This window comes from Genypterus blacodes, unplaced genomic scaffold (genome assembly GCF_046128005.1).
Source record: "Genypterus blacodes isolate CSIRO-AG114 ecotype Tasmania unplaced genomic scaffold, CSIRO-AGI_Gbla_v1 ptg000493l_1, whole genome shotgun sequence".
Taxonomy (NCBI): Eukaryota; Metazoa; Chordata; class Actinopteri; order Ophidiiformes; family Ophidiidae; genus Genypterus; species Genypterus blacodes.
Window position 1 is genome coordinate 7501 of NW_027467252.1, and position 25000 is coordinate 32500.

The 25000-nt window shown below is 50.9% G+C and overlaps 5 protein-coding genes and 1 long non-coding RNA gene across 11 annotated transcripts in view; 4 read left to right on the top strand and 2 right to left on the bottom strand.

Annotated features, from left to right (window-relative positions):
• LOC142990259 (diamine acetyltransferase 1-like) overlaps positions 1–2519 on the top strand; it is a 2568-nt gene extending 49 nt beyond the window's left edge. The window contains exons 1-6 of the mRNA XM_076139974.1: positions 1–180; positions 953–1004; positions 1082–1162; positions 1416–1517; positions 1630–1670; positions 1771–2519. The exon at positions 1–180 is cut by the window's left edge and continues 49 nt beyond it. Of these exons, the coding sequence (XP_075996089.1) occupies positions 118–180; positions 953–1004; positions 1082–1162; positions 1416–1517; positions 1630–1670; positions 1771–1947 (516 nt within the window). The 5' untranslated portion in view covers positions 1–117 and the 3' untranslated portion in view covers positions 1948–2519. The remainder of the gene's footprint in view (positions 181–952; positions 1005–1081; positions 1163–1415; positions 1518–1629; positions 1671–1770) is intronic.
• Positions 2520–3437: 918 nt separating this feature from the next.
• Positions 3438–7418, bottom strand: apoob (apolipoprotein O, b). Of its 2 annotated transcripts, XM_076139967.1 has the most exons (9): positions 7350–7418; positions 6860–6970; positions 6648–6770; positions 6394–6426; positions 5703–5757; positions 5088–5183; positions 4380–4471; positions 4210–4299; positions 3438–4109 (listed from the first exon to the last, which is right to left on the bottom strand). In XM_076139967.1, exons 1-9 carry the CDS (start codon positions 7365–7367, stop codon positions 4080–4082), a joined length of 648 nt encoding a protein of 215 aa, XP_075996082.1. In that variant the 5' UTR covers positions 7368–7418; the 3' UTR covers positions 3438–4079. The 2 variants fall into 2 exon arrangements, with proteins under 2 accessions (XP_075996082.1, XP_075996083.1); XM_076139968.1 differs by lacking the exon at positions 6394–6426.
• Positions 7419–10079: 2661 nt separating this feature from the next.
• Positions 10080–16120, bottom strand: klhl15 (kelch-like family member 15). 2 transcript variants are annotated; one of them, XM_076139964.1, is made up of 9 exons: positions 15981–16120; positions 15259–15346; positions 13660–13798; positions 13383–13571; positions 12998–13222; positions 12388–12549; positions 12072–12281; positions 11798–11988; positions 10080–11604 (listed from the first exon to the last, which is right to left on the bottom strand). In XM_076139964.1, the coding sequence occupies exons 1-9, from the start codon at positions 16039–16041 to the stop codon at positions 10794–10796; spliced, it is 2076 nt and encodes a 691-aa protein (XP_075996079.1). In that variant the 5' UTR covers positions 16042–16120; the 3' UTR covers positions 10080–10793. The 2 variants fall into 2 exon arrangements, with proteins under 2 accessions (XP_075996079.1, XP_075996080.1); XM_076139965.1 differs by lacking the exons at positions 15259–15346; positions 15981–16120 and adding an exon at positions 14366–14452 and having other exon boundaries at positions 10080–11281; positions 11351–11604.
• Positions 12459–17216, top strand: LOC142990254 (uncharacterized). Of its 3 annotated transcripts, none has more exons than XR_012960766.1 (5): positions 12459–12543; positions 12960–13873; positions 14391–14560; positions 14841–14933; positions 15354–15984. It is a non-coding gene; the product is annotated as an uncharacterized LOC142990254 (long non-coding RNA). The 3 variants fall into 3 exon arrangements; XR_012960765.1 differs by lacking the exon at positions 15354–15984 and adding an exon at positions 17057–17216 and having other exon boundaries at positions 12536–12874; XR_012960764.1 differs by having other exon boundaries at positions 12536–12874.
• Positions 17217–18189: 973 nt separating this feature from the next.
• On the top strand, positions 18190–23252 carry eif2s3 (eukaryotic translation initiation factor 2, subunit 3 gamma). Of its 2 annotated transcripts, XM_076139970.1 has the most exons (13): positions 18190–18299; positions 19476–19539; positions 19663–19790; positions 19865–19986; positions 20677–20771; positions 21028–21186; positions 21277–21411; positions 21561–21655; positions 22090–22234; positions 22312–22481; positions 22593–22765; positions 22912–22997; positions 23112–23252. In XM_076139970.1, the coding sequence occupies exons 1-12, from the start codon at positions 18231–18233 to the stop codon at positions 22973–22975; spliced, it is 1419 nt and encodes a 472-aa protein (XP_075996085.1). In that variant the 5' UTR covers positions 18190–18230; the 3' UTR covers positions 22976–22997; positions 23112–23252. The 2 variants fall into 2 exon arrangements, with proteins under 2 accessions (XP_075996085.1, XP_075996084.1); XM_076139969.1 differs by having other exon boundaries at positions 22912–23252.
• Positions 23253–23485: 233 nt separating this feature from the next.
• Positions 23486–25000, top strand: part of lrrc31 (leucine rich repeat containing 31) — a 2453-nt gene continuing 938 nt past the window's right edge. The window contains exons 1-3 of the mRNA XM_076139971.1: positions 23486–23852; positions 24271–24453; positions 24991–25000. The exon at positions 24991–25000 is cut by the window's right edge and continues 134 nt beyond it. Coding sequence (XP_075996086.1) covers positions 23840–23852; positions 24271–24453; positions 24991–25000 — 206 coding nt within the window. The 5' untranslated portion in view covers positions 23486–23839. The remainder of the gene's footprint in view (positions 23853–24270; positions 24454–24990) is intronic.

Here is a 25000-nt window from a genome sequence, read left to right on the forward strand (position 1 = left end):
TGGACCAGAGGCTGACTGTGGTGGAAAAGCCAATCTGAAGCGAATGAAGAAGCAGCTCATCTTTCACTTCACATACAGAGGACTTCGTACGAAAGGGAAAAAGAGTAAAAGAAGAAAATGGAGTATAAATTGCGAAAAGCTGAACCCGGGGACGTGTCTCATATATTACGACTGGTGAAGGTAAGAGAGCATCAGAGTCACCGAGGCCAGATAACGACACAACACAACACAACAACAACAACAACACACAACTCAGTTTGGTCTTCACTTTTTAATTATTTAGCTGATACATTTGTCCTGTTCTCCAAGTCCATCGCCTCCATGGCTTTGATGACATTGAAAATAAGGAAAACGTCAATAATGACGTCAATCTGCGCCTTAATCTAAAGTCCCGTCTGCTAATGGTGACAGATGAACCGATATATACGTTAGATCAGACTGTCGAGTCTTTTGTTTACAGCTCGGACTTATTTCCGTGTTGATGACGCCCCGTTTTTCCAAATATGTGTCGTGTGACGTCACAGGCTGGTTCTCGTTCAAGTAAACATGAAGATACTTTGGTTTCACTTACAGAAAGAATGACGACTTACCTGTTTACCTCCTAAACTCAAACTTTGAGGCTTTGAGCTCAACCTGAATAGCAACATTCTGTAAAAACCAAAGCAGATTTTTACTACTTTAATTTCACATGAGAAACATTATTATGTTATTATATATGACATCATTATGCTTAGAGTTTCATCATGCGTGAACAACAAATCTGTTCAAACTGTAATTATCTTTGTTCGAATGTTCGAGCGCCTGACTTCCTGTTAGGTGATCACACACATTTCTGTGAATAAAGATCCAGATCTTGATCCAGATCATGATCCAGATCTTGACCTCTGACCTCTGACATGCTTGCAGCAGCTAAACTAAAGCTCTCTGGAATCGTTTTCTCTTTCTGTCTCAGGAACTTGCAAAATATGAGGAGATGGAGGACCAAGTGACACTGACGGAGAAAGGTGAGCTCTGACCTTTGACCCTGTCTGCACAGGAAGCGTCTGGTTTCCAGCTCACAGCTTGGTTTGTGTCTTTGCAGAGCTCCTTGAGGACGGATTTGGTGACACCCCGTTTTATCACTGCATCCTGGCTGAAGTCCAGGGAGCCAGCAGCACGGACGGTATGGACACACACACACACACACACACCGCTCTGGGCTCGGTGGGCGTGGTCAGACTGTGGTATGTTAATGACCGTTGTTGTTTTTCTGAGTTAACCGTCGTCTTTAAACTGGAGACACAGCTTGTGTTTGAACTGGACACACACACACACACACACACACACACAATGTTCTATCATCAGTTCAGCTATAACAAGAGCAACACTCCAGCCGTGTCAATGTGGTAACCATGGTAACCTGCTGTGCGTTTCAGGGCCGAAGGTGGTGGGTTTTGCGATGTATTACTTCACTTATGATCCGTGGATCGGGAAGCAGCTCTACCTGGAGGACTTCTACGTGATGGAGCAGTTCAGGGGTGAGAAGCTCTGCTGAAACACGCTTCATGTGTTCACACGTCATGACTTTACGTAGCCCCGTCCACCTCCCAGCCGCGTGCTGATACTTGTTGTTCTGTCGTCCTGGCGCAGGCATCGGCATCGGCTCAGAGATCCTGAAGCAGCTCAGTGATGTAAGTTCACGTCCGCACACCAAGCTGGAGAGGATCTGCTGCTCACAGAAGAAATGCTGACTAAACCCTTCCTCTTCCTCCTCTCTCCCCCCTCTTCCAGCTGGCGATGAACACCCGTTGCTGTGGCATGTTGTTTGTGGTGGCGGAGAACAACGAGTCCTCCATCAAGTTCTACAAGCGGCGCGGCGCTGAGGACCTCTCTCAGCAGGAGGGCTGGAGGCTCTACAGGCTCGCCAAGGACAAACTGCTGAAGATGTCCGCCCCCGCTGAGGAGTGAGGAGGAGGAGGGGAGGAAGAGGGGAGGAGCAAAGGCAGGAGGCCACCAGTGAGGGCACAGAGGTTAACCCTTCGTGTCCACGCTGGCTTCACATGTTGGCGGCGTGCAGCAGGCAGAACACCAGAAGCTGAGAGCGCCGCAGAGCCACACAGGACGTCAGGCGTTGTCCTACTCGCTCCCGCAAACATGGAGCAGGTGTTGTCTTGTCTGCAGGCCAGTGCTCTGTGCCACAGACACGTTGGCCATGGTGGCGGCATGAGCCTCGTCATGTTACTGATGACGGCGGCGGCGGCGTGTTCTGAAGCAGCAACATGTGAATCCAGCGTGAACGAGCTGAGCTGCGTCCTCCTGCAGGCTCCTCCTGCTTCATCACAGCTGTTTGGATTTAAAGGGAAGAAAGGATTGTGTGTGTGTGTTACACTTCTGTTTGGCTTCTTTACTTTATTAACATTTACTTTGTACTTTCTGATGTTTAACTTTGAGTGGCTTGTTCTGATTTAACCCTGCGTGGTTTCTGCTGCAGTAACATGATGTTATGTTTATGTCTGCAAATAAAGTCAGGTGTTCAAACATGTTCCTCTCATCCTTACACACACACACACACACACACACCCCATAAGCAGCCCTGTGCACTGAGGGGATGTAAACATGGACGTATGGACGCCACATCAAGACAAGAAGGGAAACTGTGGAGTCTGAAGCTGAGTTGAGGTCAAATGAGGGCGTGAGGGTTGTAAAGAGGTCGATCACATAGAGGCCCTAACCTGGAGGTAAAGGTCCATCAGTCCTGTGGAGAGACACTTTGTTTACTCCTGGATGACTGATTGTCTTTACAAAGTAATGAATGATAAATTTGCCTGGAACATCTGATCTCCAGATGCAGCCCAGAGGTCCTTTAGCTCACTGACCCCCCAGACAAACATCCTGCAGGACCACAGACCCTCTGCTCTGCACATGGACCTTCTGACCAACACATGGAACTGTTTCCTCCATCAGAGCAGGATCTGTCTGTCTCTCTCCCTCGGTCTGTCTGTCCCTCTTATTGTATGGATCCACCCTCACCACCTGATGGCTTATTGATCCGTGTGACCTCTGCTCTGGTTTGTTGTTGCAGTGTTACTTGTGTGCATGTGCGTGCGTGCGTGTTTGGTTACACATTCATCAGCGGGGTCACGACCTCACTGAGTGACTGCAGGAACACAAACACAACTTTCCCTCCGTCTCAACTTGACAGATTTATATTTAATGAATGCCATTGTTTCTCTTTCTGCACATGAATATCAATGACATTTCATTGACATAAATGTTTATGTAAATATAAGTTATAGCACACAGGAGTGGCAGTGACAACATGGTAACATCTTGGGATCCCCAGGGACAACTGGAGGTTGTGGTAGCAACACAGCTGGATCGCCTCCTGATGTTGGACGCTCAGCAGGCTGTGACCCCAGATGACCCCACAGATGTGAGCCTCACTCAGGACGACGATGTCAACATCAAGACCTCAGTGTCACATTTATTGAAGACGTGAGAGGAATCAGCTACATTATAAGTGATCATGTACAAGATGGATCAGGAGAGGAAGACAGACAGACAGGCAGACGGACAGACAGACAGCACAGTTGATTGCTTCATTCAACACTGAAAATCCATACATCAATCAATTCATCCTGAGGTCAGCGTGAGGCAGAGGAGCCCGGAGGAGACGGCTCCTCTTCCTCACACTGACCTGCTGTCAGCACGACGTCACTGCGGCGTGTTTGATACGTTGATGACAGATTTGCATCCTGACAAAAGATGAGAACGTAGAGACAGACAGGTTAACCTGACCACTGACCTGTGTGTGTGTGTGTGTGTCTCACGCTCACTCGCTGGGTTTACATTTGGCATTTTAGCGCAAAACCCAGAGTTTTAAGTCAAAGGTCCAGCTTGACTCCCTGGTGTTGCCTAGGTGACGCCATCAAACACAAAGAGGCGTTCATGCTTCATCTGGCCATGAGCACAAACCTTCAGCAGAGGCCACGCCCACATGGGAGCGTTTCCATCACGTTGAAAATGAGCAAAACAACAGTCAACGTAAAGTCAGCGAGTGAATACAAGCGTGTGTCCTCCGTCTGTCTCAGCTGGACGCATCATCGCTCTACGTCCTCCGCCTTCTCAGCCTGACCAAGAGACACAAGAGACAGGTATCACACACACACACACACACACACACACACACACACACACACACACACACACACACACACACACTGGACAAACCTTCTTTTTACCAAACGGTGGCTCTTTCCAAAGCGTTTCCACGGTGACGCGGCCCTGCTGGACCCAAGTGAGAGCAGAGTCACGACTCACCTGCAACCACAAGGAAGGTCATCAACCAATCAGAACAGAACAGAACAGAACACACGGGACAGACAGACAGACAGACAAACCTTCAATAAGGATGCAGCCTGTTGAGGGTAAAACATGGAAGCACTCAGAGCCACAAGGCCGACTGGAAATATAAACCTCTTTACTCTGGAGCCTGAGAGAGAGACAGAGAGAGAGAGAGAGAGAGAGAGAGGGAGAGAGAGGGAGAGAGAGAGAGAGACAGAGAGAGAGAGAGAGAGAGAGAGAGGGAGAGAGAGGGAGAGAGGGAGAGAGACAGAGAGAGAGAGAGACAGAGAGAGAGACAGAGACAGAGACAGAGAGAGAGAGAGAGAGGGAGAGAGAGACAGAGAGAGAGAGAGAGGGAGACAGAGAGAGAGAGAGAGGGAGACAGAGAGAGAGAGAGAGAGAGAGACAGAGAGGGAGAGAGAGGGAGAGAGAGAGAGACAGAGAGAGAGAGAGAGAGAGAGAGAGAGGGAGAGAGAGAGGGAGAGAGAGAGAGAGAGACAGAGACAGAGAGAGAGAGAGAGAGAGAGGGAGAGAGAGAGAGAGAGACAGAGAGAGAGAGAGAGAGAGAGAGAGAGACAGAGAGAGAGAGAGAGAGAGAGAGGGAGAGAGAGAGAGAGACAGAGAGAGAGAGACAGAGACAGAGAGAGAGAGAGAGAGGGAGAGAGAGAGAGGAAACAGAAAGGTCTCAGTGATGTTTGCATCAAGCCACCTGAGCAGAGGAACATGAGGAACATGAGGATCTTCTGTCTTGGTGACTGGTTCACCTTTGGCCAGGTAGAGACCCAGGAAGCCAGAGAAACCGACCACGGCCACGCTGGGGTAAAGGTCAGGGGGGGGGTCACTGAGGACGCGGTACACATCTGAAAGACAGGAGGAGGAGGAGAGACAGGTGAAGATGAGCAGAGCTGCTGTGGAGACGCTGTGTGTGTTTCTCTGCTTTGATGATTTCATCTCATTGCTCCTCTGTGTTCTTGTCTCTGAGGCTCTCTGATGAACTGAGGACCTGAGGACCTGAGGACCTGGGGACCTGAGGACCTGAGGACCTGAGGACCTGGGGACCTGAGGACCTGAGGACCTGAGGACCTGGGGACCTGGGGACATGAGGACCTGAAAAGCTGAGGACCTGAGGACCTGGGGACCTGGGGACCTGAGGACTTGAGGACCTGAGTTCCTGTGGAACTGGGGACCTGGGGACATGAGGACCTGGGGACCCGAGGACATGAGGACCTGGGGACCTGAGGACCTGAGGACCTGGGGACCTGTGGACCTGGGGACCTGAGGACCTGAGGACCTGTGGACCTGTGGACCTGTGGACCTGAGGACCTGATGTGTGTTTGGTGTGGAGGTCAGACTGCATGTTTCCAATGAAGTTGTCTCACCTGACACTGTTGTGACGGAGGCGCTGACTGTCGGCTCGGCCGTCCTGTAGGCTCGCTGAGGTCCAAAGGTCACCATGGCAACAGGCAGACAGACACAAAGAGCAGATCACACCTGACACACACCTGCAGAGGATTCTTTATTGACCTCTTCTATCTGGCTGTGGTTTACTGCCTGGAGGAGGTATGGATGATGTCACTCTAATGATCAGTCACAGCTGCTGTCTGCCACTCAATGCACTCAAACACACACCACAAACACAGCCAAGTTCATACACATACATGGAGACACGCGTGTGGAGACATGGAGACACGCGTGTTAGCGTGTGGAGCGCAGGTGAACATGGAGACATGTGTGTTAGCGTGTGGAGACACGTGTGTTAGCGTGTGGAGACATGGAGACATGTGTGTTAGCGTGTGGAGCACAGGTGAACATGGAGACATGCGTGTTAGCGTGTGGAGACACACGTGTTAGCGTGTGGAGACATGGAGACATGCGTGTTAGCGTGTGGAGACATGGAGACACGCGTGCTAGCGTGTGGAGCACAGGTTAACATTGAGACATGCGTGTTAGCGTGTGGAGACATGGAGACACACGTGTTAGCGTGTGGAGACATGGAGACACGCGTGTTAGCGTGTGGCGCACAGGTGAACATGGAGACTCGGCCCCTGCTGAGGAAGGAGAAGGTCTCACCTCCACTCTCTGCACAGCAGAACCACAGCTTTGCTGCAAGAAGAAAACAAAACAAAGCTGAAGTCTCCCAGCAGCTGACATGACACTGCTGCCTGGCTCAAGGACAGAGGCAGTAAGTGATGATGTCAGCGTGGAGTAGAGCAGCACAGGGAAGGACAGAGGCACAAACAGAGCAGTCTGCAGGTGAACCCAGATCAGACCCTGAGGTAGAGAGTGAGACACCTGGAGGTCCAGGTGCTGAACATCAAACACACCTGACACTGGCTGGTGAACGGCTCTGCCCATTTCCGCACCGACGCCACGCCCTGCTCCACAGGCCCCGCCTCTGCTTCCACAGACCCAACCTCCACTTCAGGACTGCTGTACAGAGATGGCAGCTGGACACAAGCAGAGAGGAGCTCAGTCAGTCAGTCAGTCAGTCAGTCAGACAGGTTGAGCTCTGAACATCTTGACTGTGTGATCAAACCTCGTGGATGCTGAGTGCAGGCACGCTGTTCTTCTTCTTCCCCTCAGCTGCAGCCTGCACCGAGCCGCTCAGCAGCCCCGTTAGGCCTGGAGCTGCGACACACAGCGCCACCTGCCGGCAGATCCACAGAATGACACACACACACACACACACAAACACACGTTAGTAATGAATGACGCCGCGCTAATTGATGCTGCACCGCCGGTGTTTACGGCTTAAGAATTCTATTCAGGCAACAGCGGGGACAAAATTTGACTTTAGCGTGACGTAATCGTGAACTAACGCAGATTGACCAAGAGCGCGCGCCTGTTAACCTTTGATTTAGCGACCTCGTTAGCTTCTAGCTCACCTTAGCACTGGACGACAGTAGCTACATCACTCTTTACGCTTTCTAAGCTGCGGGAAACAACGAGAGTTTATTCTTCACTAAGTGACTTTCATAGCTTCTGACGGAAGACGAATGAGTAACAGGATCAGAGTGAATACTTACCAGTTTAATGTGCGACATCTTCCTTCCAGAGGAGATTGGGTTTGACTACGGCAAGCCGGAAAGATGAAAAGACGAGGGCGCATGCGCGTCCTTCAATAGTAAATATCAACAGAATGTATGTTGATCTGGGTGTGTGACTTTAGTTTCTGCACGTACACACACCTGCTCAGGAAGTACAGTCACTGTGCTATACACACACACACACACACAAACACACACACACACACAAACACTGGGTGCTCAAACTGTGAGGCCCATCTGCGATCACACAGGAGGAAGATTATACTGTAGGTACATTTGCTTGCTTCTACTTCGATTTTGTAATGGTCTTACATCATGTCTCTAATGCAGCGCGCCCACACACACACACACACACACAGACACACACACACAGACACGTAGCCAGCTGAAAGTTGACCAATATGAACATTTATTTCTGGAAAGAAGTTACAAATCGTTTCCAAAGAGTTCCTACTCAGATTCTAGGATATGTTAATCTGAACCTTCTTTTCTGGGTAGCGGCTGTAGCTGTAGCAGGTATGTGTTGATCCTGGTGATTCTATTCTGATATCCTACTGATAGACTGGTGGACTAAAGGAAGCTGTGCTAGGACTGAAATGTGCCTCAAACCAGGACAGCAGTATTTTATACACCTTTCTTCTGTTTGGACAGTGACATGAGAGGAAGAGCAGAATGAAGACTGCACTGAGGAAGATGTCCAGTTCATGGTGTCAGCTGCACGTGGGTACAAAGAGACACATGTGGAGACGTGGAGGGGACCTGCCTGCCTCTAACGGTGCGTTCAAAGGCCCGTGGAGCTGCTCAGTCAGCGCCAACCTAACAACCAAACAGGTGACGCCGTCCAGACGCTGAGCCGGCATCACGGGAACACACACCCTCCTTATCTGGAGCTGGATGCTTCATCGCTGCTCCATCACCTGGAAACACAGTTGTCCTACTTCTTTCCTGGCGTTGCATGAATATGGCTGTTTAGTCTACAACTCAACTCCTGCCTGTAACCTTTGACCCCAGGAGTGCCTGCACAGTTGTTGAAGCTCCATCCTTCCTCTTTGCTTCATGGACCAGCATCATTCCTTCATTTCATAAATAACTTTGACCTTTGAGCTGCCAGGTCCTCATGTATGGATGGTAACGATTCAAATGACTTCACAGATGAGAGCGAGCGGAGGAGGAGGAGGAGGAGGAGGAGGAGGTCCCATCACACACGTGTGTCACAAAGCATCCTTGGAAGCTTGACACCTCCCACTGACAGGCCTTGTTTACGTCCCACAGAAGGCTGCTGAGCCACATGCAGGCGGAGAGGACAGAGGACAACATGAGGACAGAAGACGGACAGCATTGATTAAATGCCACAATCAAAATAATACCACAGTTCACAATGTAGCTGTCATAATAAATAATGCTCCTCCTGATGACTGCATAGCTGGGTGCCAGCGAGGGAAGAAGAAGAAGAAGAGAACGCACAGCAGACAGACGCTGCTGTAGCCCTTTACACAGTCGGCTCAAGAAAGAACTCAAAGACGGAGACGGGACTCTGTGCTGGTCTGCAGCGGGGTCACTGAGGTCCACTGGGACCTGCGGGCTCAGCTGGAGCTTCAGGCACAAACATCTGAACCTGACACAGCAGCCTGAGGAGCACAAGCACCAACATCCCGCTGACTCTTTGACACATCACCCACAGATCTCCATCAGCACATTCAAACTTCAATTAGACTCCAATTAAGGCCATAAATGGAGACGTTGATGGGAGGAAGTGTGTTTGGCCCAGACACTGATGATCTGTGTGTCCTCCAGGGAACATGATGAGCTGAGCATCTTCAGCCTCTAGTGACCTCAGCAGCCCATCACGTGACCTTCAGACCCGGCTCAGACAGCAGGCAGGTCCAGGTGCTGCTGCTCCTCAGGCTGCAGGCTGGAAGAAGGAGTCCTATATGTGACAGGATGGAGATAAGATCTTTGGCTCTAAGGCCCAGCTGGAGCTCCACAGCAAGGTGAGACGGTGAAGCTGCTTAGACCTTTAGCAGAAGAGATCTGAACCCAGTCAGGTGCAGAGAAACCTCTTTCCTCTGGGCCTGGGGTCTAAACCCCGCCCACCTGAGGGTGACCAGGGAGTGGAACATCTGGGCTCCTTAGCTTAGCATGCTGCCTTCAAGCCTGAACACAGGGGGACATCCATGAAGACAGACATCCCACAGGACAGACGTACGTATGTACGTGTGCGTGTGTGTGTTTGCTTCCACTCACACAAAGAACTTTAAAGGTTTTGAGTTAACTGCATTATACATACAATCAGATCATGTTCTGTGTGTTCCTCTGTGTGTGTGTGTGTGTGTGTGTGTGTGTGTGTGTGTGTGTGTGTGTGTGTGTGTGTGTGTGTGTGTGTGTGTGTGTGTGTGTGTGTGTGTGTGTGTGTGTGTGTGTGTGTGTGTGTGTGTGTGTGTGTCCTTCTTCTCCTCTTCAGGTCTGTAGGTCTCTGATGGACCCTGATGGATCCATGATCAGGTGTTAGAGCCTCTAAAGCTCCTCTACATGGAGACAGAAGCTTAGATACAGACTAATATGGTGACCTCTGACCTTTGACCCTGAAGCCTCTGTATGAGGATGCAGAGCAGATAAACATGCAGGGCGTCGTGAGGACAAACAGTAGAAGAAGAACAGAGATGTGAGGAGGAGTTAGCCTCATGACATCATCACACAGCTCACTGAGTGAATCCAGGAGAGACGCTGAGCTTTTATTGTGGAGGGCAGAACTTCTATCTTTGTGCTGTGGAAGAAGAAAGAACAACATGGATCCATCAGGGTCCATCAGAGACCTGCAGAGCTGAAGAGGAGGAGAACATCTACACACACACAGAGGTCAGAGGTGAAGGAGGTGCAGAGGATGAAGAGGATCAAATCTCCATGATTTCATTGGTTTGCATTAAATAGGAACAAATCAGCTGAGGCTGAATGTGGAGCAGAAGTCTGAGTCTCTAAATAAATAAACACATCCAGGTGTCTTCTAAAGGTGAGTGTGAAGCACTTCTGAGCCTGATACAGTGTAGATACAGTGGCTGAGCCTGACTGGACAGTGTAGATACAGTGGCTGAGCCTGACTGGACAGTGTAGATACAGTGGCTGAGCCTGACTGGACAGTGTAGATACAGTGGCTGAGCCTGACTGGACAGTGTAGGTACAGTGGCTGAGCCTGACTGGACAGTGTAGATACAGAGACAGGAACCAGCAGAGTTAAACACGTTTTTTTCCTCCTAAACACATTTTTCTTGAGTTTTCTGAGAAAGCTAAGTGTGAAAATGTTGGAGCCGACGTTCACGTGACGTCTGGCGGCGCCCCCTGCCGCCTGCGGGCAGCGGCTCTGCGGGCCGGGCCGTGTGAGTGCTGGTCTGTGGCGCGGCGTTCACCTGGAGGTTTGATCCACAGACCTCAGCTGCAGCGTCTGACGTGCTCCAGCACGTACTCTGGGAAATGCAAGCTGCACACCTGTAGGCCGTCCAGCTTGCAAGGCATTCTGGGATATTCGTCCTCCTTCCACTTGTTTTCGTCGGGGTCAAAGGTGAGAATGGAGTCACTGTAGTGGCCGTTGTAACAGAGGCCGCCCAGGACCATGATCTGCCTGTCCAACACCGCCACCCCGTGGCCGCTGCGGCCGATGGGCATGGAGGCCAGGATGGTCCACTCGTCCGTCTCCGGGTCGTACACCTCGGTGGACGGGCAGCCCTGCGACTCAAAGGACGCCCGCAGGATGACGCACACGCCTCCGAACACGTACAGCTTCCCGTTGTGGGAGATCATCTTGTGGAAGCAGCGGGCGTAGTTCATTTTGGACTTGTTCTCCCAGCAGCTGGCGGGCAGCAGCGGGCCGCGGCCAGCGCGTGTCCTGTGTGCGTCCGAGCCACCCGAGCCCCCGCCCACTCCTCCCCCTCCTCCTCCTCCCCCTCCTCCTCCTCCTCCTCCTCCTCCTCCTCCTCCTCCTCCCCCACCCGCCCCCTCCCGCCCGGGGTCGAACACACACACCTGTTTGGAGGTGGAGGAGGAGGTGATGCCCCCGGTGATGTACAGTTTGCCGCTGAGCACCGTCCCCTCGTGGCCGTACTTGTTTACCGGGTACGGGTCCACAAACTCCCAGCGGTCCTCGGTGATGTCGTAGCGCTCTGTGGAGTAGAAGGTCTCGTCTCTGGTGCGACCGGCTACAGCGTAAATAAACTTTCCGATGACGCCCACAGCAAACTCTGACCTGGAAAAACAAATCAATACATCGATAATCAGGAATAAAAACATTATTAAGGAAGACAGAAACAAAGATGTGTGAAAGAGGACTCAGCCCCATCAGACTGAGTCCCAGCCCCCTGTGAGCTCTGTGCCTCTCAGGCCTGCTTCATCTCTGCTGCTCAGGCTCAGGGTTCATTTGTGTCTGACCCCCCTCTTACCTGGGCACAGACATGTCTGCCATGCGGAGCCAGGAGTTCTGCCGCGGGTCGTAGCGGTACACCTTGGAGGAGGCGTGGAACTCCCCGTCTGGCCCCAGCTCCTCTCCGCCCAGCAGGAAGGCAAAGTTGTTGACGATGGCCAGGCAGTCGGGTCGTAGGGGAACCTGAGGACCCTCCAGCTCCCACCACACCTGCAACAACACACACAACCATGGGACCCAAGGGAAAGCAGGGAGGGGAGACCATCTTTCCTCAGATCAAACATGGAGGTCACCTTGGGCCGCTGCAGCAGCAGGATCTTGCTGTTGACCATACTGTGACCGATCATCCCCCTGAAGACGGCGGTCTGCGGGCGGACCGAGCGGATTCGATTGGCTCGCGTCTCCACCAGAGGCTGCTGGTTGACCTCGTGGAAGTAGCTGAGCGCCTGGTCCACTTCCTGCCTCAGCTGTCTGGAGTAACGGTAAAACTCTGACGTCTTCACCTGACAGGAGGAAGAGGAGGAGCACAGAAGGTGGAGACAAACAAGTGTGAAGCTTCTCCTCCACCCTTGCAGCAGAGTGCAGCCTGAGAGAACATCTCCGCCTGACCTTCTCAAAGATGTTGGCGGGAGTCATGAGGCAGAAGCGGATGGACTGGACGATGGTGTCCGTGTGTCTCCAGCGCCGCCGGTCGTGTCGCAGCCACGCCTGGACGGCTTCGTACAGCTCGATCTCTGGGAAACGACTCAGAGCGTCACTGTTCAGGTACGCCTGGACCACAGAAGAAGAACCCACACACAGTGACCACACGGCCTGAACACCGCCTGACCTCTGAGTGTTCCTCTGTCAGTCTGGAGAGGTTCTTCTTCTCCTCAGGTCTGCAGGTCTCTAATGGACCCTGATGGATCTGTGTGGATGTTCTAACCCTTTCTGAGGGAACAGCATCATGTTAGTCTGTATCTAAGCTTCTGTCTTCATGTAGAGGAGCTTTAGAGGCTCTAACACCTGATCATGGATCCATCAGGGTCCATCAGAGACCTGCAGACCTGAAGAGGAGGAGGAGAACATCTACACACTGACAGAGGAACACACAGAGGTCAGAGGTGAAGGAGATGAAGATGATGAAGGTTTGTCTCCACTCATTTCCATGATGATGTATTTGATTGATCTTTTCTTCTCAGTCTAAACATCTCTGAGAAGTTCTGGACGACAGCCTCACCTGCAGTCTCTCCAGGCTGAGGTAAGACAGGAAGTCTGGTCGGCTCATGAGGGGGACAAAGTTATCCAGCAGGAAGTTGTCGAGCTGCTCCTGGACGCCCTCCACGCCCACGCTGAAGTCCTCCAGCAGCCGCATGACCTCAGCACAGTTCTCCAGGCAGATCTTAGCCAGCAGGAAGGAGCAACAGAACTCCACCGCCTCCGTCAGCTGGACGTACATGGCCGCCTGACAGGAAGAGGAACGGTGTTGATCTGACTGATCTATTTTACCCATCATGATCAAACTGAGGCCGGTGTCAGGATGAAGATCCATCCAGTCAAATGTTAGGTAGGTAGGTAGGTGTGTGTGTGCGTGTGCGTGTGTGTGTGTGTGTGTGTGTGCTCACCTGTAGGATCTCCTGGACCGTGGGCATGCTGAGCTCCAGAGAGCCGTAGTACATGAAGCGGAGGATGTGTCCGAACCCTGCAGCCGTCAGACCCTTCATGTGGATCTTATCCTGGTCCCGCTCCCTCATGTCTGCTGTGAACATGACCCGGAAGTAGTCGCTCTGCGTGGCCAGCAGGGCCTTGTGGGCCTGTGTGAGGCGAGCAGCACAGAGTGTGTGAGGAACACCTTCACCATCAGCTGCCTTCATGCGGCTCTGAAGGACAGTTGGGCCTCACCTGGAAGTGGTGCTCCTCGATCAGCAGCGTGACGTCCAGCAGCAGGCGCTCCTCGTACAACGCCCTGAAGCCCGACGACACACTCCCATCATGCACCTGGGACAGGTACACCTCCACATCCGCCCCCGACATAACACACCTGGAGACACCAGACAGGAGGAGCGTGTTAGAACCCACAACCTCAGTGACTGACAGGTCAGCAGCTGCTTTAGAGGTGATCAAGACCTTCATCACCTTCATCATCTTCACTCTGTGTGTGTGTGTGTGTGTGTGTGTGTGTGTGTGTGTGTGTGTGTGTGTGTGTGTGTGTGTGTGTGTGTGTGTGTGTCCTCCTCTTCAGGTCTGTAGGTCTCTGATGGATCCATGATCAGGTATTAGAGCCTCTAAAGCTCCTCTACATGAAGACAGAAGCTTAGATACAGACTGATATGGTGGCCTATGACCTTTGACCCTGAACCCTCTTTATGATGTCATGGATCACCAAATATTCAAAACTGCATTCCACCAAATGAGACGCCGGCTTGGATATTTGGTTGAATGCAGTTACACATGAGTGTGTGTGTGTGTGTGTGTGTGTGTGTGTGTGTGTGTGTGTGTGTGTGTGTGTGTGTGTGTGTGTGTGTGTGTGTGTGTGTGTTGTGTGTGTGTGTGTGTATATACGCACACACTCACTCACTCACTCACTCACTCTCTCTCACTCACTCACCTCTGATTGGCCACGGGCATGTCAGAGCTGGGTGTCTGGGCCAATCAGAGGACAGCGCCCCGTGAGTCCAGCAGATTCTAACAAAGTCCCTTTGGTGAGCGTCAATCACCTGGACGACAAAGCCAACAGAACCAGCATCAGAACCTCCCCGCCCGCCGCCACGGGGTCATGCTATGGGTCGACATGACAACGGAGGTGAGGACATGAATGCTTTGGATTATGAAGGCTGGTTGTGAGCATTATGGGATGAGTTTAATACGACACACACACACACACACACACACACACAGTCCCATTCAGACCAGACGGGTCGTGTGTTTGTCTGGACTTTGGGTCGGGCCTCGGTGCTGAGGAGGCTGCTGGTTACTAAACACACCAACAGGACAGTCTGAAAGAAAGCTTCCATGCATTTGAAAGTTTTCCCCCTTTTTCTCCATGTTTTGGAATGACCTTTGACCCTGCAGCTATTCCACAGCTTGGTCCAGTTTGGTGGCCCCACAGACGCATGATGTCACCACCTTTCTCTTCACCTGCACCGAGGTCTGGCTTCCTCAGGGGGGCGCTACAGGTGAGAGGCAGCCTGGGGTCAACCCTGGGGTCAGGTGGGGTGAGGGTGAAGCAGGTGGACACTTACAGGAAGTATCTTGTCACTCAGTAGGATGACCTGCACTCATGTATGCTTACTAGCATTCTGCTGTCCGTGTGAGTGTTCCATGTTTACTCGTGTGTGTGTGTATGTGTGTGTGTCTTTATCATGTTAGCTCAGTCTGTGCCTCAGAGTAAACATACTTTGATTTGAGCCAAATTGAGTGACATCAGCGTCAGAAGTGCCTCATTCACAGCCATGTAAACATACTGAGTGTGGGGGTCAGGGGTCAGGGGAGACGCTGTACCTTTTGGAGCCCGGGTGTTCAATCACAGGCTTGGATGTCTGGGTGCTAAGGGGCCGCTCGCATTTCCTGTGTTTGTGTTTCCCTGGTTCTGACAGAACAGAGAGAAAGACTGCTTTAGAACACAGAGACATGAAGAAGACCCACAGGAACATCAGGCAGGGCAGAGTGCCAGGTCTGACAGAATCAAGTCCAGGGGAGGAAAAGTGCTCTTCTGCTCACAATGGACCGTTTGTCCCTCGCTCACAGAGATCTAACATGTCCTTATAGAACTACAAGTCAATGACAGCATTCATCAAACTACAGTATCACACATGGAACTAAACAGGATGTCAGGTGAAGAAGCAGGATCTGTGACTGCAAGGCTTTCTTCCTCTGCCCCCCCACGGTAGCTTGGTTACGTCACTAACATTCATCCTGACCAAAGTGTGTTCATCGATCTGAAGTGATCGGTTGTGAAGACAAACTCAGCTGAATGAAGCGGCCACAACAAAGAGCATCCACAGGGAGGAGGAGGAGGAGGAGGAGGATGAAGGACAGGCGGCCACAGCGACTGACTGGGTATCGATCTGACGAGTTATCATTGTGTGTGTGAGAGAGAGGGAGAGTGTGTGTCTGTGTGAGTGAGTGAGTGAGTGAGTGTGTGTGGTGACAGGAGCTCCGAGCCTCCGACACAAGAAACAGCTGTGTTAGCTTAGCTTAGCTGCTAAATCCGCTCGGCTCACCTCGGCGGTGCGAATCAGCACAGCCCCTCTTCGACCAGGCAGCTCTGGCTTCGTCGGACATGAAGTTGCAGGTTCAAATCCGGAATCAAGAAAGCTGCCGGCAGGGGTGCGCTGCCGTGTTATTGTCCATCTCAGAGACGAACAGAGCCTCCGTTCAGCTCTAAGTTAAAGGGCTAATAAGCCACAGCGGTGCTCAGGCTTTACAGACGCCATTTTCTGCGCCGGCGTCATTTCCCTTTCGGGCGGAACTGAAGGGCGTGTGCGGTGCAACAAAGAGTGTATATCTGAAGATACTGATCTCCACCCACACGCACTGACACGAACCGGACGGGTTCTCTAAGTGCCGTCACATATTCCATCTTCTTTGAAACTGCAGCTATTTTTGAAACGATCATTTTCTACCTTTTCTTAATTCATAATCCTCGATCGTGATTCTTCACATTTTTAGATGTTCAGTTTGGTTTCCCCAGCAGACACAAAATAGAAATTCTTTATTTCATTTATTATTAGAACGACAATGTCGGAGATCGCATATTAAGAGACATATGTCTTATTGAAATTAGACATGTTGATTTATTGTTTCAATAAAAACATAAAACTCATTTGTATGAAGTAATTACAAGAAAATGATTATGACATAAAACAATCGTGTTATATCATCAGAGGGATCTCATTGTAGAACATTTTCAAGTTTCTACAAGAAACTCAACAGAGCTTGACAGATCAATGTGAAAGGAATCATTGAAATAAATGCAGATTTAGAACCAAGACTCGAATTTTGAACGGGAAATTTGTGAAGAATTCACAAGATCAAAAAGCTCTGACAACAAAGAAGTTTATATTGTTTGAATTGTATTGTTTATTCAGATGATTCATTTGTTCTTTCTTCTTTTCTGTTCTGTAGCTGCATTCAAGTATGATGTATTGCATGAAACACTGTTAATATGTCAGTGCAAGAAGACAATCACAGAAATTACAAATTTGGTTGTCGATCTATCAACATTGTTCTTACTTTATTGGGATAAAGACTCATCCCACCCCAACAATAAACTTTTCACCCTCCTCCCATCCGGCAGGCGTTACAGAAGCCTCCGCTCTCGCACGAGCAGGCTCAGGAAGAGTTTCTTCTACGAGGCGGTGACCCTGCTGAACTCTACTCCATTTCCCCACTCAACTCCATCCTCCCTCTAGCATCATCTTGCACTCCACTGCAATTTGCACAACTTTCTGTTTGCACTGATCACTTCCATTTCACTTCCGTTTTGCACAAAGACTCCTTGCACTTTTTATTTACATATTTATTAATTTATATTTATAGTTAGTATATATAGTATATATAATGTATATAGTTTATTCTGTATATATTCTGTATTCTGTATATATAATAGTACACTTTTGCACTTTCTGGTTGGATGCTACTGCATTTCATTGGTTTGTACCTGTACTTGCTCACTGACAATAAAGTTGAATCTAATCTAATCTAATCTAATCTAATAACATCGCACGTGTTGTGTACCAAAGAGGTTTTAGGTGTTCAATAATAAATTTACAACAGAATATACACTCATCAGACCAAAAACCAACATCAGTCGTTAATTGTTGTTGTTAATTTAAGATATAGGTATAAATAATCATATAATCATTTCTTGGAATGTGAAGAGGACATTCTCTCGTGACAGCTGATCGTGACATTGTATTGCTACATTAGGGGGCGACCAAATTATATGTCTGCAATTTTGTATTTGACCAAATTCATTTAAAGACTACAGTCGACGTCAAAGAACTACAAACACTTTACGTTCGACGTCACTAAACCGCGACGGACCCCGCGCGTGGGAGACAAGCGCGAGAGTTTGTTGTAAAAATCGGGATAAGCCTGTCCACTGCGCTGTATAAATGAAAACTGTGGTGAAACGTCTTAAACTATTAATATCGTCATATAGAGCGCAGCTGATATACGCCACAACTGTAACTAAAATGACATTTAACTCAAGATATTGCATCATCTGCTGTGAGGACCCCTCAGCTCCTGCTTTACTGAATAACACGAGTTGCCAGCCACCGCTTTGTAGTTGGCGAAGGAAAATAAACATGTATTGCGAGATAGATTAGATATAAAATTCCTAACTGATCCCTACAAAGTAAACAGCGCCTAAAATAAAGATGGACTGTGCAAAGAATGAATTGATGTGTTCATTCCATCTCTCAGGCATTCAGCTCAGCTGTCTCCTTTTCCCTTTTGCATTCAAGATGGCGGGTGACGAGTCTGGTACAACGCTTGGTCAGCCTCACCTGGTTAAACAAGACCTCCGTTCTCTGGTAAGTGACCATTTAAGAACTCCCATCGTCTCACACTCGTTTGTTGAATGTTGTCTCTCAATGTTGTAGCTGAAATTGGCGAATCAAATATGCTAAACGGTGTTAGCGAGCAGCCGTGCGGCGCCGCTAGCAGCCGGCATGTGAGTGCAGGCCGCCGGGCGGAGAGGCCGCGGGCCCGGACCGGGCACAGTGGCTCAAATCTGCATGTATTTAATGACATTACCGCGCAAATTCGTAAAATATGAGTGAAGTCATCAGTGTGTCCTCCTGACAGTGATTCAAACTATAGTGAGCGGGGTTTTGAAACGCTCAGCCCGAACATAAGAGTCTCAGCTACCATGCTAGCATGCTAACATGGTAACTATTCACTGGTGTTCGCTAATAAACGAGTCAGAGGTCTGCTCCAGATGTGTGGAGCAGAGTCAGACTGAGCTCAGATTGACTTCAGCCAGTGCAGCTCTGAGAACGACTTTACTAGAAGCACCGAGTGAGGCTGCGATTCATAAAGGGAGTGAATCAGGACAAAAGAAGTGTGTGTGTGTGTGTCTGCTCATAGAATCACACTGAAGCATTAAGGTTTCGTTACTGTTCTTTATTTGAAACTGATAAACGTGTTGCGAACACATTCAGGGGTGATGCACCAACACACACACACACACAAACACACACACACACAAGTGGCTCTATGTAACGGTTAAAGATGGGATGGTTGAACTCTTCATGGTGAATGTTTGTGTCATGTAGCTACACACTTTAGTTCAAACCTCCTGATGTGATTATTCAGGAGGAAAGTACTGGAGTTAATCCTGATGTGATGGAACGTGTTTGACCCTGGTGAAGATCAATCAGACCTACATACACACTAAGGATCTGTCACATCTGCATATTGTTCCTCAGCATACAGACTTTATGGAGTGTGTGTGTGTGTGTGTGTGTGTGTGTGTGTGTGTGTGTGTGTGTGTGTGTGAGAGCTCACTCATGGTGAGATCAGTGAGGATCATGACGCTGGTGCGGCAGCATGATGATGATGGTCACATCAGCAGAAGAGATGTTGATCTCTGATGGACCTCTTGAGCTCCCTCTCCTCCCTGTGCCTCCTCTCAGCTGGTGGTTCAGGTGGAGGTGAGGCTCTGTGGCGTGTGTGTGTGAGTCTGATGTGTTGTGTTCTGTCCCCAGGATGTGTCCACACTGACGACTCTCTCTCCAGAGATCCTCAGCAGACAGGCCACCATCAACATCGGTATGGAAGTCCATCCTTCATCCATATGACTCAAGCTGCTTCAGCTCATTAACGTGCATGTATCTATCAGTTCCACACTGATGGAGTGAACCTCTCTGCCCTCCCTCCCTCTCTCCCTCCTAGGCACCATCGGCCATGTGGCCCACGGTAAGTCCACAGTGGTGAAGGCCATCTCTGGGGTTCACACGGTCAGGTTCAAGAACGAGCTGGAGAGGAACATCACCATCAAGCTCGGCTATGCTAACGCTAAGGTAAGCTCCGTCCAGCACATCCAACACAGCTGGCCTGGGTGTGGGTGACCTCTGACCTTTCCCTCCTGTTGTAGATCTATAAGCTGGACGACCCCAGCTGCCCCAGGCCAGAGTGCTACAGGTCGTGTGGCAGCAGCACTCCTGATGACTTCCCTACAGACATCCCTGGAACCAAGGGCCACTTCAGACTGGTCAGGTGAGGGAGGACACACACACACACAGGAGCACACACACACGGGCACACAGGCACACAGGCACACACACACACGAGCACACACACACGGGCACACGCACACACACACAGGCACACACACGGCCACACACACCGGGGCACAGACACACACACACACACACACACACACACACACACACACCGGGGCACAGGCACACACACAAGGGCACAGGCACACACACACAGGCACACACACACTCTGATGGACTTTTCTGAAGCTCATTCACAGCAACATCTCTCCCTCTCTCTCTCTCTCTCCCCTTCTCTCTGCCCCCCCCCCCCCCCCCCCTCTCTCTCTCTCTGTCTCCCCCCTCTCTCTCTCTCCCACCCCCCTGCTCTCTCTCTCTCTCTCTCTCTCTCTCTCGCCCTCCCCCCCCCCTCTCTCTCTCTCGCCCCCCTCTGTCTCTCCCCCCCCCTCTCTCCCTCTCCCCCCCCTCTCTCTCCTTCTCCCCCCCTCTCTCTCTCTCTCTCGCCCTCCCCCCCCCCCTCTCTCTCTCTCCCACCCCCCCGCTCTCTCTCCCGCTCTCTCTCTCTGTCTCTCCCCCCCTCTCTCTCCCTCTCCCCCCCCCTCTCTCTCTCTCTCGCCCTCCCCCTCCCCCCCTCCTCTCTCTCGCCCCCCTCTGTCTCCCCCCCCCCCCTCTCTCTCCCTCTCAGACACGTGTCATTTGTGGACTGTCCTGGTCATGACATCTTGATGGCCACCATGTTGAATGGAGCAGCTGTCATGGATGCGGCCCTCCTGCTGATTGGTGAGTCTGTGTGTCTGTGTGTCTGTGTGTCTGTGTGTCTGTGTGTCTGTGTGTCTGTGTATCTGTGAGTCTGTGTGTCTGTGTGTCTGTGTATCTGTGAGTCTGTGTGTCTGTGTGTCTGTGAGGCTGTAGAAGCTCTGAGTTTGTCTCCATCTGTCCAACATGGCCTTCATGAACACGTAGAAACCTTTTGAAGCTGTGTGTTCTCTTGTGTCTGGACTCTGATGGTGGTGGTTGCTGTGGCGCTCTCTTCCAGCGGGTAACGAGTCGTGTCCGCAGCCCCAGACCTCGGAGCATCTGGCCGCCATCGAGATCATGAAGCTGAAGCACATCCTGATCCTGCAGAACAAGATCGACCTGGTGAAGGAGAGTCAGGCCAAAGAGCAGTACGAGCAGATCCTGGCCTTCGTCCAGGGTGAGTCAGCGTGACCCTCCCCCCTCCCTCCCCCTCCTCCCCCCTCAGGTCTGCAGCTGTACTCAGTGCCTCTGCTGCTTCCTCCCTCAGGCACGGTGGCAGAGGGGGCGCCCATCATCCCCATCTCCGCACAGCTCAAGTACAACATCGAGGTGGTGTGTGAGTACATCGTCAAGAAGATCCCAGTGCCCATCAGAGACTTCACCTCCGAACCCAGACTCATCGGTGAGCGCGCGCGCGCACACACACACACACACACACACCACACACACCACACACACCACACACACCACACACACCACACACACACACACACACACACACACACACACACACACACACACACACTCCCCGTTAATGAGTCTGCGCTTCAGTCATCAGATCCTTTGACGTGAACAAGCCGGGCTGCGAGGTGGACGACCTGAAAGGGGGCGTGGCAGGCGGGAGCATCCTGAAGGGCGTCCTCAAGGTCAGTCTGTCTCTCACTTTTACAGAAAAAAGGTCATATAGATGCGCGCACACACACGCGCACGCGCACACGCACACACACACACACACAGAGTGAATGTCTGGAGAAGAGAGGATGACAGGTGGTGGAAAGATCAGCAAACTGAGCTGAGTGACAGAAGTGACACTAAACAGAAGAAGCTGGACCAGACAGAACCAGAACCAGGCCTCACTCCTGCTCCTGCCCATCTAGATGCTTGTTGTTGTGTAATAAAAGATGCTTCTGAGCTGCAACAAACTGTGTGTGTGTGTGTGTGTGTGTGTGTGTGTGTGTGTGTGTGTGTGTGTGTGTGTGTGTGTGTGTGTGTGTGTGTGTGTGTGTGTGTGTGTGTGTGTGTGTGTGTGTGTGTGTGTGTGTGTGTGTGTGTGTGTGTGTGTGTGTGTGTTGCGATGCAGTTGGGTCAGGAGGTGGAGGTTCGGCCCGGTATCGTGTCCAAAGACCAGGAGGGGAAGCTGATGTGCAAACCCATCTTCTCCAAGATCGTCTCCCTGTGTGCTGAGAACAACGACCTTCAGTATGCAGCACCTGGAGGCCTGATAGGTAAGCTCTCAGCTCAGGCGCCGCTGCTCACAGAGGTTCACAGCTGCAGCTCGCTCATGGTTCACGTCTGTGCGCAGGTGTGGGCACCAAGATCGACCCGACGCTGTGCCGGGCCGATCGGATGGTCGGTCAGGTGCTGGGGGCCGTCGGAGCGCTGCCGGAGATCTTTACCGAGCTGGAGATCTCCTACTTCCTGCTCAGGAGGCTTCTGGGAGTCCGCACAGAGGGAGACAAGAAGGCTGCCAAGGTGAGCAGTGCATCATGGGAAACGTGGAGCAGATGTTTGTACTTGAGTATAAAGGCCCAGTGGAGTCATGAAGTCCATCACAGCATTCTGAACGCTTCCGTGTCCCCGCAGGTCCAGAAACTCTCCAAGAACGAAGTGTTGATGGTCAACATCGGCTCGCTGTCGACGGGCGGCCGCGTCAGCGCCGTCAAGGCCGATCTCGCCAAGATCGTCCTGACCAATCCAGTGTGCACGGAGGTGGGGGAGAAGATCGCTCTGAGTCGCCGTGTGGAGAAACATTGGCGGTAAGAATGAAGAAGCCAGCAGGGGGCGCCGGTGTTCACTGCTCCTCACACATACCTTCATGTTTACATCATCACACGCCTTCAGGTTAGCAGCAGGTACACATGAGCTGTTCTCTAACTGGCCCCTCCCCTTTTTCCTCTGACAGTCTGATTGGCTGGGGCCAGATCAGGAGGGGCGTGACCATCGCGCCCACGTTGGATGATGACTGAGTGGACAAACGGAGCGTCTGAGGCAACACAACCATTACACTCTATATATTTTATTTTGTTTAGTTTGATATGTGAGGAGGAAGAGGAAGGACATGTTGGGTTAAAGAGGCCTCGTCTTCCTCTGCACTGACACCAGGAGGAGGACCTGAGCCGCCCTGATCTCACTGCAGAAGAAGAGGAAGGAGCAGAGAGGCGACTGTCTCACACCTCCTCCAGGGGGCGACAGAGAGCAGCTGCTGTCAGGGGGGAGGGGGGTTCAATAAATTTGGAAATACAAGCTTGCCTTTGTGTTTATTACATGTTTACCTTTAGAATGACTTATATATGTTTAAATGTATATATAATGTATTTACTGTGTGTGAGCCTGAATGGATGGTGATGATGGTTGCCGTGGAAACAGACTTTTCTGTAGAGAAACAGTGAAACCTTTGTGTCTAGCAGATGAAGTTATAAACTCATGTCCATGTTCTTTAGTTGTTTTCTGTCTGGACTCATTTAGATTCTGAAGTTTAGAAGAACGCTTAGATTCAAACTCACACTTTTGTCGTGTTGACAGATTTACTAACCTTTGTTCCTCGTGGACACGCAGCCGCTTCATGATCCTGCAGCGTGACTGAGCGTCAGGACGCGTCACGTCACGCTGAAGCGTTCAGCTGCGTTTACTGAAGGCGGCGTTACTTCCGGGATGAGCCACCTGACGAGCACGGGACGTGACGTCACGCAGGTGTCAGACCGGGACTGCGTCTCTCTGCTGCTTCGGCCTTACATCGGTTTGTTCGAACGTGTCGTGATCGATGAACACCCGCTGACTTTGATCTTCATCTCTTTACATCAGAGCACCGAACAAAGTGAGGTTTGTTCTTCATGGAGGCTGCAGGTAAGATCACTCTGCTCTTCATCACACACGAGCCTCACCGCAGCAGGACGAAGAGTTTCACCTCACAGGTTTATAAGTGATTCATCAACAGTTTAAGGGGTTTTTGAAGCCTTTTCTACAAAAGTCCTATGAGTCATTGAGTCAAACTTCATCATGAAGAAGAGTTGATGTTCTCTCTCTCTTACCAAGTTCAAGTTTCCAGTTTATTGTCATTTGCACAGTCGAACACAGGGGAATACATTTAAATTATGATGAGACAACAGCAGCATATAGAGATTGAAATTGAATTTAGTGCAAATAGCGCTGTTGTGTAAAGTAAAGTGCAGTTTATTGTTAAGCTGATCCTTAATCAGCCTCCTGTGAGTCCTGGTTCATTAAGACTAAGCAGCTGTCTTCTTCTCTGCCTCTCATTGGTCAGATGGTCAGAGGGGGCGGGACAGCGGCAGTCAGAGGCGTTCGCCTCTCGATGTCATCATGAACCAGATCCGCAGGAAGCGCGCAGCTCCTGACAGGAAGCCGCTCGGGCGCTTCCTGTCTCGCTCCTCAAACCGTGAGATGATCCCAGAGGACGGAGAGGAGGGAGACAGAGGACAGAGCTCAGGTGAGACGGGTAGAGACAGAGAGACGGGGAAAGACAGGGACAGACAGACAGGGACACACAGAGACAGGTAGAAACGATGAGACAAGGACAGACAGGGACAGACAGACGGGTAGAGACACCGCACCAACGCTGACAGAACGCTTCATTGATCTGAGGCTGAAACATACAAAGTGATCAAAGCAATGACACACACACACACACACATACACACATAACTTTAAAACAGAAACCCAAGTCTCAGCAGAAGAACACACAGATGCCGCTCTGTGCTGAGGAGGAAGTTTCTTCAAACCAACAGCGCTCAAATAATCCAGAACCAGCTCATGTGAGGCTCCACAGCGCCTCTAGTGGCCACTAACGAGGAAGTGTGGAGTGTTTGTGATGTAGAAGCAGGTGAGGGTCAACATGGAGCCTGAGGCTGAACTCACATCCTGTTTGTCTGCTTCCACTTCCTGCCCTTCATGTTCACTTCACCTCCACATGGTGCTGTGTGTGTGTGTGTGTGTGTGTGTGTGTGTGTGTGTGTGTGTGTTTCAGGCGCTGCAGC